At 41.0% G+C, this 16178-nt stretch overlaps 1 protein-coding gene across 2 annotated transcripts in view; it reads left to right on the forward strand.

Moving 5' to 3' along the window:
* The window catches only part of LOC136624820 (protein NDNF-like), a 38426-nt gene extending 24555 nt beyond the window's left edge, over positions 1-13871 (forward strand). Inside the window, exons 1-3 of one of the 2 annotated variants that reach the window (XM_066598747.1) lie at positions 8064-8141; positions 10408-10535; positions 12078-13871. In XM_066598747.1, the coding sequence (XP_066454844.1) occupies positions 8086-8141; positions 10408-10535; positions 12078-13432 (1539 nt within the window). In that variant the 5' untranslated portion in view covers positions 8064-8085 and the 3' untranslated portion in view covers positions 13433-13871. Of the gene's footprint in view, positions 1-8063; positions 8142-10407; positions 10536-12077 lie in introns of those variants that run through there. The other variant, XM_066598746.1, reaches the window with a different exon arrangement.
* Positions 13872-16178: the final 2307 nt, after the last annotated feature.

Below are 16178 nucleotides of genomic sequence, written 5' to 3' on the forward strand. Positions count from 1 at the left end.
ACCATTCATCCGATCGCCATGAAACTTTGGGAAGTTGTTGAGTACACTCCTGGGAAGATTATAGGCATAGTAAAACTTCCTACGATAAATGGCGCGCGTGTGAGCATCGTCGACAGTTACGGCCCCCCCCCCCACGTAGATCGTTCGATTTCCATCACTGCCACTAATTCTCTCACTTCGCGATGTCATAGAAACTTGAAATTTGGCATAAACATTGATTATGTCATAAATAGGAAAAGTTAATAGGTCCCAACTCGATTATTCAATTCTAAGCGCCAAAGAATTAGCGTCCAAATTTTACATACGGAATCTAATTTTCTCGCTTCCCAATGTCATAGAAACTTGAAATTTGGCATGAGCATTGATTATGTCATAAATAGGAAAAGCTAATGGGTCCCAACTCGATTATTCAATTCTAAGCGCCAAAGAATTAGCGTCCAAATTTTACGTACGGAATGTAATTTTCTCACATAGAAACTTGAAATTTGGCACGGGCATTGAATATGTCATAAATAGGAAACGCTAATGGGTCCCAACTCGATTATTCAATTCTATGCGCAACAGAACTAGCGTCCAAATTTTACGTACGGAATCTAATTCTCTCACTTCCTGATATATATAAATGAATGTATGTCTGTCTGTCTGTCCTTTATGCATTACTACACCATTCATCCAATTGCCATGAGACTTTGGGAATTTGCTGAGTACACTCCTGGGAAGATTATAGGCATAGTACATCTATCCTACGATAGGTGGCGCGCGTGCGAGCATCGTCGACAGTTATGCCCCCCAGACAAAGATCGTTTGATTTCCATCTCAAGCACGAAAGCAAAAGGCATTACGAGCAACGGGATGCGTGTTCAACTACAAAATGATGCATCCGCCGAACGTTTCGCTTGACAATTGCTGGATATTGAGAATGCTGAGGTAACATGAAAGCTGTGCTGCGATTCGTTGTTATATATTATACCACTGAGGTAACATGAAAGCTGCGCTGTGATTGGTTGTTATCTAGATATATAAAAACGAATAAATGTATGTCTGTCTGTCTTCGCAGCAACGCGCGATGGGTAAGCTAGTTGGAGAATAAAAAGGCAAAAATAAAGTAAAGTTCAAAATGGGATGTGAAAAAATTGGGCTATGATAATAATAGTAGTAAAAAAATAATTTGATTTAAAAGTACTGTTGTCATGGCGCTCCGCTGCCTTCCCTCACTTACCTGCTGCTGGGCCATGGTTGGGTGTCTCTGTCATTCATGCACTGCTCTCTGTACTCAGTCCCCTGATGGCTCTGTGGTGACTGCTCAAAGGGCTCAAACATGCTCCTGCCTTCTCTCTTAAAGGGCCAGTGCATGCTCCCTAAACCTGTCCCCCTTCAATCTTGTCACAGCATCTGCTATATTAGGCATTCACATCCTAGGGTGGATACCTAAACAGTTGGCCAATAAATCGTTCAGATTCCCATATCTAGCAGGAATCTAAATGATTATCGTTCAGTGTAAGTGCATGCCCCAACTGAATGACGAATGAGAATGTGTTCACTTCTCGTTCATTTTATGAATGCAGAAAACTGTTCATTTATGAATGACTGCATGTTCACTGTTCTGGAGGCGGGCAGGCCGGAATGATCCCCGGCCTACTCCACCTCTGTTCACTAGCAAAGATCATAACTGTGTAAAAAAATCACAGAAAAATTATCATTGGGATGACCTGTTGGCCATCTGCACCCGACAAGTTTCCTGTGTAAAAGGGCCATCAGCCATTGTGTGTTCTGATTTTGACTCCTGCTTGACTTCTGATAAAGGGGTTGTCCCGCGGCAGCAAGTGGGTCTATACACTTCTGTATGGCCATATTAATGCACTTTGTAATGTACATTGTGCATTAATTATGAGCCATACAGAAGTTATCAAAAGTTTTATACTTACCTGCTCCGTTGCTGGCGTCCTCGTCTCCATGGTGCCGACTAATTTTCGGCCTCCGATGGCCAAATTAGCCGCGCTTGCGCAGTTCGGGTCTTCTACTGTCTTCAATGGGGCCGCTCGTGCAGAATGCCGGCTCCGTGTAGCTCCGCCCCGTCACGTGCTGATTCCAGCCAATCAGGAGGCTGGAATCGGCAATGGACCGCACAGAAGAGCTGCGGTCCACGGAGGGAGCAGACCCCGGCGGCCATCTTCAGCAGGTGAGTATGAAGACGCCGGACCGCCGGGATTCAGGTAAGCACTCTCCTGTCTGTTTTTTTAACCCCTGCATCGGGGTTGTCTCGCGCCGAACGGGGGGGGGGTTAAAAAAAAAAAAAACCCGTTTCGGCGCGGGACAACCCCTTAAGTCTAACTTCTGTGCTCCCTGACCTTGGTCTATCAACTTGACTTAGTTATTGCCTGCCCTGACCTCCTGCTTAGACCTCGTTATTGCTACAGTGCCGCCAATCTTGCCTTTGCTACGTTTCTGGATAAGCATCCGCTCACACCACCAGGTACTGTAATATTAGCAGCCACATTACCGGAACTGTGTGTAATTGTTCGGAAACCCTAAAACAAAGCTGGTAGCTCATCTGGAGGGATTAAATCTGAAAACTGAGATTCTTCAGGTACTGCCATCTCAGATAGCCAACAGCCAAACGGGTGTGTGGCAAGACGGATTCACATCCACTTGCCTGACAACGATATTAGAGTTATTACCATAGCGCTCTATAATTCTTATTGCTCTGCTTTGTATGGTGTTGTACAGCATTTTAAAAAGTCGATATATCGAAATATCGATAGTTTTCCACCGATATTTTACAATAATCGATAGTTTGTTCAGCGATAGTCGATACTATCGACTATCGATATTTTTGTGTTGATGTCCCAACCTTACTCTATACCTCCAATGTCATAAGTATAAATCCTACTTTGTGGCCCACTTCGTTGGATATTGTATAATGTAAGTATTCTCACCTATGAAGCATTACTTTTAGGGGAGAATATTACCACTTACAGAGGCACCATAGGTGCTTATGGCTCCATAGTACTCTTATTTATTTCATAGGACTCCATGTGCCTCTATAGTGCACCATTCCAGGGATAGATGCTTACAATGGTCTGTTTGAGCATTCTCTCTCCTTTTCTATTCTGTAATGTTGAGGAATTAGTCCCAGGTCCACTGGAAGCAGCTAACTCTGGGATTGCTGCCAGTCTCCTGCAATGCTTTCAGCATTTTTGCTTTAACGCCAGTTCAGTTAACCGTTAAATTGCGTCTGCATATATTGTTTTAATATAGTAACATCCAAGTGAATGATGTCATTATTTCAGTTTGTACTTCATGCTATTGCCACAATCAAACTGTCCAGCATTGTAGTATTCATTCATAAACTATATGAGTTTGACTTTAAGGGAAGCTGTTGCTAGTTTTTACTCATTTGAATCTTCTGCAGCGCTTTATCAACCACTAATGAAGTTTTCTAAACATGTTTCTTTCTTTTATTACCCGTATCTGTAGATAACCATTTTTCCGTGTATGCCGTATATTAATTAGGTCCAAACGGTCTGGCCATACCCAGATTATTCTGGACAAATCCAGATCATTCCTGGGGTCTACTCTCTAAACCTGCTGCTCTCCATGCAATTAATGTGATGACACCCCTATGTTACCCATAAGCCCCTCCAAATCTCATGCTTGTGATGCACTTCCTTGGAGCCGTGCATGCACAATGAAAGCTGCCATGTCTGCCCACAGTAGAGCACAACCAACTGTGCATGACCCACTGCCAGGAAAAGTGGTGCATGCATGAAATTTGGAGCAGTTCAATCAAAGGGAGAGGTACGTGCTTACAAAGGAGACCCCGAGCGGCTGGAATGGTCCAGGTAACACCCACAGGGCACTTTGGACCTGATTACCATGCAGTGCTAGAGTTTTATAAAAACACTTTTCTACTGCCAGACTCAGTAAATGCAAAGCTTCAGATATGGTGCTACAGAAGGGTGAAACCTAGGAACAGGTTCCTTTTTAAGATTTCCATTGCCCTAAATGGGAAGTTTTCAATTATCAGATGGATTGTTCTATATATTTCCTATTAAATTTCACATTGAATTATTTTTGATCATTATCCCCATTAGGCCTCATGTCAATGCCTGAGCCTTGTGTATGGCACCTTTAAGGTGGCAAACTAAATCCCTAAGGTACCTTACTACTGTGCTGAAGAAATGCCTCATCATTGTCCCTATGTGTCTAGGACAGTGTTTCCTAACTCTAGTCCTCAAGGGCACCCCAACAGGTCATGTTTTCAGGGTTTCCTAAGTTTTACACAAGTGATGTCAGTGCCTCAGACATTGCACCAGGTGTTCTTACTATAGGATATCCTGATAGCATGACCTGTTGGGGGGGTCAGGAGGACTGGAGTTGGGAAACAATGGTCTAGGAGTTAGAAAGGCATATGATGGAATATGATCTTTCAGATACATCTAAAAGAAGAAATCTCAATATGAAATCAGGAGCAGATTTGTTACAGACCCGTAGACTTTTAAAGGTTATATGGACTACGTGCAATCACTAGATATACGTAGTAACCACTTTTCAGCTACAGTATGTATTCACAAAAAAACACACTTGTAGAGAATTTAATGGATTATCAATCTATGTAGTAAATAAAACAATAGTCATAAAGAATAGCTTTAGAGCTGTAACTAGTACCTACCGCATGGACAAATTCTGCTCGGTTAATTGATGTTACAGTCTGAGCTCATGCACACACCGTATTATGGCTCTGCACTAGGTCTATGTATCTGATTAGGGTTATTGCATATCTTATACAACCTGCAAGATTAAAAAACACACATTAGATAGTGGTGTTATTAAATAGTGGTATACCCTTCTAGTAACCTTACCTCGTCACACCACTCTTGCTACACTAGCCACAGCATCCAGGCTCCCCGAGGGGGCTGGCTTTTAAGGAGATTCCTAAACACTCTTTGCAATGTTGTGCATGTAACTCCCATTCACTTTATTAACCCCCCAATTAGGCTGAAACACATTTCCGTGTGCGCAACAAGCTTGGCAGTACGGAGCGTAGCGGCACCTGAATGAAGGAGATTTCTTCTACCTTGCAGGCAGTTAAAATTGAGTTTGAAAGAAGAGGCAGAAAGTGGCTGCCCGATCTTCCCTGCACAATGTGTTCACTACGTGTGGGAACTTAGGGCAGGTCCTATCTTTTCTCGGCCTTACAAATTATGGCCGAGAAATCCCAACAGTGAAAACAAAGCCACCAAACTCCTATAGAGATCAGAGGTTTTGTTTTGTCCCGTTATACAGCCGTGATTATCACCGCTGCATAGGGGAGAAAAACACACTCTGCTTAAGCCCTCACTTTGGCTGTTTCTATAAAACCCGGCCAGCAGGACGAGAGCGTCGGAACGGGGCAAGGACCTACGATGGAAAAATCCCTTCAGGCCTCGTTCACACGGGTGACAAAGTCGCGCGATTTTGTTGCGTTGCTACATAGCTACAAATTGCATGTATGAGAAGCCCATACTTTCCTATGGGTTACTTCACACATGCGATTTTGTGTAGCATGCAACAATCAGACACAAAAACCTTGCAGGTCCCGCTATATGCGCGCGACTCGTGAGGTTTTGTAGTACATGTTTCCCTATGGAGCCTTCCTCTCAGTTGCATCGCACGACAGCGCGATTTTCATGCGGTGCAATGCAACTTTAACAGTAGGAAATCCTATTGTCAAAGCTAAAATTTAAGCCCTAGCTGCAGAAAAAAACCACAAATACATCACCTCTCCCATGCTGTCAGCCTGGCCGCATCTTCTCCCCGGGTCCCCGGCAGTAATCTTCTTCTCTTCTGGCCGGGACATCAAAAATCCCCGCCTTCTGGAAGCGCTGGCTGTGATTTGCTGACACTTGGCCAATCACAGCCAGCGCTTGATGAATGATCGAGTGCTGGCTGTGATTGGCTAAGCATCAGCCAATTACAGCCAGCGCTTCCATGAGGCAGGGGATTTTTGAATCCCCGGCCAGAAGAGAAGAAGATGATCACTGCCGGGAACCCGGGGAGAAGATGCAGCCAGGGTGACAGTGCATCTAAGGTGATGTATGTGTGTTTTAGTTTTTTTTCTTCTTCAGCTACGGCTTATTTTCGGCGAAGGGCTTATATTTCAAGCCTCCTCCGAAAATCCTCGCATGTGATGCTTCAAAGTCGAGCGACTTTGTAGAACCATATGCAACTTTGTAGCTGTGTCTACAAAGTCGGGGTATCACCCTGACAAGTCGCAGTGATATTGCACGGTCCAGCGATGTGATATCGCTGTGATTTTCTCGCAGCGATGCCGTGTCGCCCTTGTGAACGAGGCCTTAAGCTCACTCCTTCCTCAACACGCTTTTATATAAATCAAACAACAATGTTTCTCTCTGTGGATGTGGTTGAACTTAAATGAGTGGCTGCAGATAACACTGACATCAATTATCGCGACTTTGGTAGGATGAGTGTTTTGTTGAGAGCATGTCTCACCATTTTACTTTTTCCAGTCTGCAATCTGTGCAAGTAGTAAAAACGTTTGGGGCAGTTGGAACCTCACTTGGTTTTTAATTTTCCAAATGTTTCTACCTAGCCAGAAATGATATTGGCTGTGGGATAGACGACTGTTTTAGGGCCCATTCACACTGGCAGAGATGCGCACTGTATTATGCCTGTATTTTTTACATACGTAAACAGAGTGAATAGAACCCATTGATTTCAATGTGCTCACTCACATCTGCATATTTTTTCACGTAATTGTCAGTGAATATGCATGATACATGTGTATTCATTGCATTCTTATGCAAGAAATGAATTAGGTTTTTTTGCGGGTAAATACACAGCAATTATGCACACAAAAAAGTTCAGAAGCGCCAAAATATGCAAGGAATAGGCAACTTTCTGTCAGTGATAACGTGAATTTTCACAGACCAAAATACACTTACGCCTATGTGAATGGGCCCTTAGAGCTCCTACGCACAGGCATTTTCACAATTGCGTATAGCTCAGCGCAATGTATTTACATTGGGTTTTTTTGTGCATATATCAGCATATTTTACCATATTTTTGCTGCCCGCAACACATGTACAATTGCATACGGCAGGCAAACACACCCCAATTTAAATGGCTATTCATTCTAATGAGTTCCAGCAGAGTTGCGCAGCATGTTCAGCATATGCTTGCATATTGTGCATGCATTTACGCACCCCGCACAAAAGTAGAGCACGTCATGTTTTTTTTGTCGGTCGCGAAATGTGCACGCAAAATACTGATATGTGTATTTACCTACTGAAATCAATGGGTTCTATTCTCTGCATGTTGTGCAAATATGCCTGTGTGAATGGTCCCTTATGGTGAATGAAGTTTGATTCAATAAAACGACAGGAAGGGCGGTTTCAGATGAATGTGGTTATCTCCCATTATGCAAACATGATTACCACAGCCACAAACAGGGACAAAATTAAATCACTGCTTTCAATTGATTTCACTGGTTTCGTTTTCACTAGCGGTATTCTCACCCATTAACTGTACGGCAAAGGAAAGGTAAGACCTGCCCTATCTTCCGCGCAGATTGTGAATATTAAGTTCAGGCTGCAACTACCTTCCTACGTTTTTTTTTAAACTCCTGCACAGTAGCGCCAGCTTGTTCAGGTGCCACTATGCTCTGTAGTGGTGAGCGTAGTTGCGCCTACAGCCATCTAAACCCGCCCGAAGTTCGACTATTGTGGCCACAACACGAATGTTGAACTACAGCTTCAATACGGCCATTTAGAGCGGAGCATTCATTTCAGTTCTGCCTGGTAGAGTCTTTAGGCTGAACTACAAGTGCTTGTCTGTCCAACAATGATATCCTTGCTCCATACAGCAAATGTGTCTTTCATCTAGGAAATATATACATTGTACTTTATTAGAACGAGGAGGTTATCACATAATATCACACTATTGATACATTCCAAAGGATGGAAAATGTTTTAGCACAAAACATCAAGGTAAAAAGTTTCCTGTTAATATAGAAGTTAGATAGTTATTGTTTCCTATAAATGTTGCCACATGTCTCTCCTTCCAGATGCCTGTTCATAATATCTAATGAAATTCACATCCATCATATCATTTTCACTATTACTATTAACAGCAAAAGTCAGGTGGGTTTTGATTTCAGCCGTGTATATATAAATTTTGGTTTAGAATTACCATTGTGTCTACAAAAAGGGGTTCTCCTCCTTCCCTCTTGGTGCAGTAAAGTTTTAACGCTTGGAATTGAAGGGGTATATCCATTTCATCAAATAAAGTGTATTCGTTATATAAGGAAACGTCACGCAATTTTCTAATATACTTTGTACAACAATTCCTGTAAAATCTGTTTGCTGTCATAGAAACATGGAAGACTGACAATAGAAAAAGAGCACATGGTCCATCTAGTCTGCGGATATATTTCCTTTTTATTTCTCTCATAGGACAGATGTCTTCATATCCCGGGAATGTTTGCATTTTCATACTATTGGTTTTCTAACCATGTCTGCTGGACGTTTGTTCCCAGCATCTACTACTCTTTCAGTAAAATAATAATACTTGACGTTACTTCTGATTCACCCAGCCAATCTCAGATGTGTGATCACACAGGTAGTTTCAGTCACTTTTCAGGGTGCTCTCACATGGGATGGAATATTCCGCAACGGCATATTCAGCACCAGAATTTACATTGCTAACTTGTGGCTTTTGATGCGGAATTAAAAATGGTAGAATTCTGCTGGCAATACTGCATTAAAATACACAATTAATCATGCAGATTTTGGTGCAGAATTCCAGAATGGCATATTCCACAGCACTGTTGCAGAATATTCCGTTCTGTGTGATAGAGCCCTCAGTATCAGAATTCCGTTTTGCTATCAACTGAGTATGGGCTTATTCAGATGAGCGTATGAGTAAATACATTCGCCGGTATGGCACACATTTTCCCATGAATGAGGTTGGGAGATTGCAAGAAGCAGGCTGATACATCCGTGCTAGCAGTTCAGTCATTTCTTTTGTGATTGAAATGCCCAGATCTATTCTGAGGAAGAACCCCAAGTAGGTTGGAAAGCTCGCTGTAACATCATGTATTTTTGTTAGCCATTAAAAGGTATCATATCTACAAGATTACTTGGTTTCTCTCGCTGAGAACAATCACACTTTGCCCTACTGGCTAACACCATACCAAGAATTTCTTTTTATAGTAATGACTGTCAGTGAAAAGTAATGTAAGGAAGCACTCAGAACAAACAGTGATGTGACAGCCAATGGATTTTAAGCAAAGTAAAGTCATAGTATAATGATGTCACAGTATAAATATAAATGCAGATCTTGTGTTAGTATGTTACAGCTAATTGTAAAGGACCACAATGATGCCTCAGTAGAGAGAATAAACCTCAGTAATCCCTTATGTATCAGAGTGACCCAACAGAATATGAGAAGATCTTCCAAAGACCCAAACTCTGACATGCTAATGGGCTCCAAAGGTCCAGCAAAAGACAACCCAATTTGGAGCTAATATTGAGACCAGTCAGATGTCACTAAGGTCTACTATTTATCATGAGTTAGTTTCTAATTAAAGAGGCTATCTGGAGACAATTTTCCTTTGAGGCTGCCCAGCCTACTATAAAAAGATTAAGGAATCAAATACTAACCTCACATGGTTCCCCGCTGCTCCCATTCTTCCTGATCCCCACTGCGCTCCACTGCCCGTTGCAGCGAGCCAGACATCAGGGACATCAGGGACATGTGACTGCTGCAGCCACACACTGGCTTCTTTCAGCGGTGATTATCTTAAACGGTCACATGTCCCTTTGTCAGAACATCATCGCTACTGCTGTTGGAAGTACAATGGGTGACCAGGTACAGGTGGAACACAAGTGCTGGGGGATAAGGTGAAGGGCAAATTGCTTCTTTTATCTTTTCACAGCAGGCTGAGCAACTTTGTAAAAAATTTTTGGCCCCAGATATTCCCATTAACTTATGACTGCTTATTGATAACATGTCCTGCTTATACAATGATAGCAACAGGATTTATGATGCAACTGAAAGTGGATGTGCACATGGTGTGTAGATAGAGGGTGGGCCATTTCCTCTGGAAATCTAAGTATAGTAATGTGTATAGCTAAAAAGATCCTACATACAGTGAAACTTCTCTAACAGACCACCTATTTGAGAAGACCATCCCCTTATCCAGACTAGATTTCTTGTGACGGATAGGGATTTTCAGTTCCACCATATAATATGCATACGGCCTACAGTCTTTGAGAAGACAACTCCCAGAAGACCCCTGTTTCTATGTAATTTTGGGTTTGACTATAACTGCATTTACGTAGTACTATTGTATACTGTATTTTCTTTATAGCCATATGTGATTAATGATTTATGGGTTTTCCCCAGGTACTATTTTACATTGGGAGAAAACTCTAGCCCCCATTTCTCGATCACTGTGACGCCCTGCGATGTTCCAATTGAATGGAGTATTTTACACTACAAAGCATCACATGCGTTCTATGGAAAAACAGCAGGTACCAATGCACCAATTTTACCCTTTAATATATGAGATACACAAGCCGAGGTTGTGGGCAGAAGTTGCAGTTTTTAAGATTATATTTTTCACAGTTTCCTATTTTTGTAAAGTTTCATGGTTTAAACTGTTTTAAAAAAAAGGTCTGGATTAGGCCGCCTGCACACGGGCGGATATTTGCTGCAGAATCCGAGGTCAGCATCTGCACCACGAATCCACAGCAAATACTGCCCATTACTTCCTATGGAGATCCGCTGCTTCCTAGACACGAGCGAAAACCAATTGCGTTTTCCGCTCACGCAGAGGAAAAATCGCAACATGTTCCATTTTTATGCACGCTACGCACAGACGGCTTCTATTGAAGTCAATGGAAGCTGTCCGACCTGCAGTACATCTGCAATGAACTTTAAGGACAAGTTGCGAATTCCAAGTCATCGCCTAGTGATGGCGCAGGAAAAAAATCTGTACTGCACATGTGTGATGGTAAACTGCCGGGTCCATCCACAGTACAGATGAAGACGGAGACAGAGCAGGTAGGCGCGGATGCTGCTGCTGCCAGAGCCTGATTCTGCTGTGTGCAAGCAGCCTTAATTAATATTTTTACATAGGAGGAGATAATAATAACAAATTATAAGTATGCACTGATTTTCATATCTTTGGTTAAACTACAGATGTGTCCTTCCATAACTTGACTTCCTGACTGTAAGCTTGACATGTCCCGAGATACATGACTCATCATGTTGAACATGTAAAAAAATACATATATATTCAATGCAATCTGTTGGATAGCCATTATTCATAGGCTTCAATGATAAAAAATTGTATATGCTAACATATATGTTTTTACACTGGATTGTGTGAGATTGTATTGAATTAATATCATGACAGGTTAAAGTTAAGCATGGACAGATCTCCATTTACTTGTTAAAGGTGACTTTTAATTATCCCCATTCTTATACCTGCAAACACTAATTGGCATAATTGTAGCCTAATGTCAATAAAGAGTGAAGTTGTCAATATAAACTCCCTAACATGGGAATGGCTACAATTTAAAAATAGAGCAGCTCAGTAGTTGCTCCATTTTATGATGTCCAGCTTTTTTTATCCAATCCGTAGCTGCTATTGACATGCTACTAATAGAGATGCCAACGAAAGCAGAATCTCCTCTCCTGCCACAAATGGGCATCCATATTCCGAGGCTAAGCTAGAGAGGTAGTTAGCTATGTGGAATTGGAGGTTAGTGTGAAATGGTTGCTAAAGAATGACACCATTAGGAACGAATAGAGCCCTGACCAAATACTATGCCCAGTGGCCTCCACCAACCTTGGTCTGACCCTACTGTATTAGACCCAACCTTGAAAGTAAAAAAACATGGATAATGCAGTACTCCCCTGACTGTTTCTTCTAAATTCAATTCCTCCATTTCCCGAACACCAATAGAATATAATATATAAAACAGACATCAGAAGAAGCTACCAATAAATATTTTTTCAGTTTTACATGGAGTAATAACCTTGTTAACCCTCTTGTTATTATTTTCCAGCTAAATATCAACGCTTTGATGACTTGAAAACCCTGTCCTACTACAAGACTGTGTCTACACTTTTCCACTACAAAGGAAATTCTGTTGAAAACTATGTGGGAAGTTTTTCGTATTCTTCACTTTTTGTCCTCGAATTCTTATCGACTGAAAGAGACACTCACATCTCCGTCTACCTTACAACTGACTTAGCACATGGAAATCTTTTTCCAGAACTTCCAGGAGATCCTCGGATTGATGTCACAACAGTCAACCATAACTCTGTGTCACTCGTCTGGAAACCAAGTCCATCAGCAATGAAGCAGAAAGACCGCATAGAATATTGTATTCTAGTAAATGAAAAACATAATTATAAAAGTATGTGTGCCGCAGATACAGCTATTCGATCTGCAGGCAGGAAGTGGCCAAAGTTAACAAGTTTTCCAATCTCAAGGTATCTTGATGAAAATCAACGGGTTATGCTCCTTTCAAACAGTGATTTGCATATTATACACAAAACCAGCAATATGGAGGTTAGGCAGATATGCATTGGCAACAAAAATACATACACAGTATCAAATTTGAGTTCAAACACCCAATATTACTTTGACGTCTTTGTAGTTAACCTGGTAACCAACGCTAGTGCTGCCTACACAGGCACTTTTGCGAAGACATGGCTGGAACCTAAACCCAAGGACATACCCCTAAAAGATGGCAAAATAGTTCAAATTAAGTTTGGTGGCAAAAGACCAAAAGCATATAGCTTTCAGTATCAGGCACTGCATAAAAAGGTCCACTTCACATTACAAATATGTCGAGGTCAACTGCGAGCTTTGATATCAAAAAATGGCAAATTATTGGTTTCAGAAACTATTCAAGGATTAAGACATATTACTCTTAAAGGTAAATTCATGGATAAATACTTGGCTGTTTTTAAGCCAGCAGAACCAATGGCAAATACATCTGCAATGATTCAGGCTTCAGCCCACATGCACAAATCTGTATTCCCTTTTTTCCCAAATAGTCTGAAAATCAAGTCTTTCAACAAACTGAGAACATGTAACTCAATAACAATTGCCTGGCTTGGAACTCAAGAAAGGAACATGTACTGTGTGTACAAGAAGAAAGTTGAAGAAGACCAAGTTTGGAGAATAATGTCTAGTGTTGACAATTGCTCAGGACCAGAATCACGGCCAAAATCAGAGAAAGTTTTGTGCAAATATTTCCATGAAATTAATGTGCAAAGAGCAGTAACTACAGAAACAATCGGGGGTTTAGAAAGAGGCACCTCCTACCTATTTGACGTCTATCTTAGCAGTTCGTCGGGAATGCTGGTTAGATATCAGAGTAAAGTGGTGAAAACTAGAAAAACATGTTGAAGATTCTGAATTTGTCTTTTTGATATCTACCATTAGAAGAAGCTTCTGAATGCTTAAAATGAATGCTTATCCTTGAATGCCATTTGTTCAATCTAAATAGGTTCAACATTCTTTGCTTTCTTAATATATTTTTATAGGACTTAGAGCTTTCTTTTTCTGATAGATAGTTCCAGACTTAAACTTATGTCCATGTAGAAGATTCTGAGAGACATATTAAGAAAAGTGTGGTGTTCTAAGATGGCACATTCACTTTAAGGAGAAGAACCACACGTCTCCAAACCGGATCAAACTTTTTACTTTTGTATAAAACAAACTGTAATATTTTTTGTAATTTTAATGAAATGAATTAAGGTTTTGGTGGATGCTCTGTAATCTGCTTTAAATGGGTTTTTTGTAGCCGTTTGGTTTTACATGTGTTTCTGTCTAATATATTTATATTTAAAAGGGAACTATCAAATCTTAACATGTAAGAAGAATCATTTACATTGATTGCAGAGTTAACATCCTATTGTTTGTTTAGAAATATTTTAGACAGTAAATGTTTCCTCTGAATGTGTACAATTTTCAACTTTGTAGAGTTTGGTGCCTGCTCATAGTCTCCAGTTGTGTCTCTCGATTATGCTAAATCAATTAAGGACCTTTGATATAAAGGAAGTTTGAAAACTGAACACTAGCTCTCACATTGTATAGCATTATGCCTTTATGTGTTTAGACATTTAAAGTAAATATCCATCATTTAACACCTTGTCATTTTAACACATTTTGTGCTGATTTTCTTAATACTCTTTGTCAAAAACAATCCAGCCCCTAGATAGAGTTATTGTTTAGCTACCGAACTTGACATGCAGCTACATCTCACATAGATATGCAAATAATTAAAGTTGTGGCTCGATTAGATGACTGGTATTGCCACCTGAGGCACTAAAAGTAGTTCTACCCTTTGCCTACAAAAAGGCTCTCAGAGGCTACTTGTGGGTAATAGTCCTCTTTTTCTGCTAGAGTAGAGCTTGTTGACCACTAGACATGCCTTTACGGCACAGTTGAGGAGACTTCACCCAGTTAACAGACTTTGAGAGGGATGCATTATTAGAATGTGAGAAGCTATATGATTGTATCAACAAATTGTTTGTCAACTGGGCCCTTCTGACTAAACTGTCATGGGATATTGGGACCAGTGGATGCATGAGGGCATGAACACAAGGCGACCGGGCTAAGGATGACCTCGATAGACCACCAGTAGAGAGGATCATCTTATCATCCAATAAACATGAGCAGCACCAGGTCCCTGTGTCTATCAGGACTATTTTCAGGCACTTGGCTGAAAGACGTGGTCTCACAGTGCCCATTACATGTCTTGCCTTTGACATCCACCTATCATCATGTCCGTTTGCAGTGGTGTTGTGAATGATGAAACTAGACTACTATGAAGTGAAACTGGGTTGTCTACAGCAACTAATCCAAGTTTTGTTTGGGCACTAATGATGGCAATGTTCATGTTTGGTGACCTAGTGGTGAACACACCAATCCTGGCTATACTGTGGAGCAACATACTGCCCCTACTGCTGCTGTGATCATCTGGGGGGCCATCGCATATGACAGTCGGTCTCCCCTAGTAGTGGTATGAGGGACAATGACAAATCAGCGATATGTTCAGGACATCTTGCAGCCACATGTGTTGCCTCGCATGGCAGAGCTTCCAAGATGCAATTTCCAGCAGAATAATCCTTGTTCACACACACAAGAGTGTCACAGGAATATCTCCACAAGATTGCCACACTTCTATGGCCTGCCTGGTTGCAGGAGTTTTCACCAATAGAACATGTATAGGACCATCTAACAACTCTGACAGCCTATGAGTTTGCATCATCTAAAGACTCAGTTACAGCAAATGTGGAGCGATATGCAACAGGATACCAAACAAACCCTGTATGCCTCCATACAGGGTTCACATCTTGTATCCAAGCTAGAGGCAGCCCATGAGGGTACTAGAGACTCCATGCCCGCCAGTATCACATCTTGTATTCGAACTAGAGGTAACCCATTGGGATACTAGAATCTAGATGCTCATCTGTATCACATCTTGTATCCAACCTAGAAGCAGCCAACAAGGTACTAGAACCTCCCTTCATGTGTTTAATTTTCCGCAGTAAATGATCATTTTGCTCTGATATTGTAATTTATTACTTATATGAATGATACAATCACGCAGAGAAAGTTTCATTCGATTCTAACAATTTTTTCTAGAGGAGGGATTTTTTTTACAATGAGTGTATATTTCCATAAAAATGTGATCTCTGTTGTTCTAGTCAATAGCTTTAATTCTGGCTGCCTTTAGCTGCCACCAGAGGGAGCTTAGGATCTCACTGCATACTGGTTTATTATTGAGTTCAGTGTTTAAATTCTATATGGAAAGGTCCTAATCTCCCCCTAGTGGTGGCTGTAGACAACTTTAATGTGATCATTTAATTCTACTGCACAATTCTATTGTGCAAGGAAGCCTGAACACCATATCAGACAAAGATCATGTCAGCTGCTATAAAGACATATTTTAAAAAGTAATCCATACAGAATTTTAGGTAGAAAGCAGCAGACATTTACTTTGAAGACAATACAAACAAACCATAGACTTAACCCTTACTAAATTATTTAATGGATGATAGCAAAGAAGTCCAGTTTAATGACAGTTACTTTTAATTGTTATTCTATTACTATATTCCTTTTCTATTTCTTCAGTCATACGTGATAC

This window comes from Eleutherodactylus coqui, chromosome 4, assembly GCF_035609145.1.
Source record: "Eleutherodactylus coqui strain aEleCoq1 chromosome 4, aEleCoq1.hap1, whole genome shotgun sequence".
Classification (NCBI taxonomy): Eukaryota; Metazoa; Chordata; class Amphibia; order Anura; family Eleutherodactylidae; genus Eleutherodactylus; species Eleutherodactylus coqui.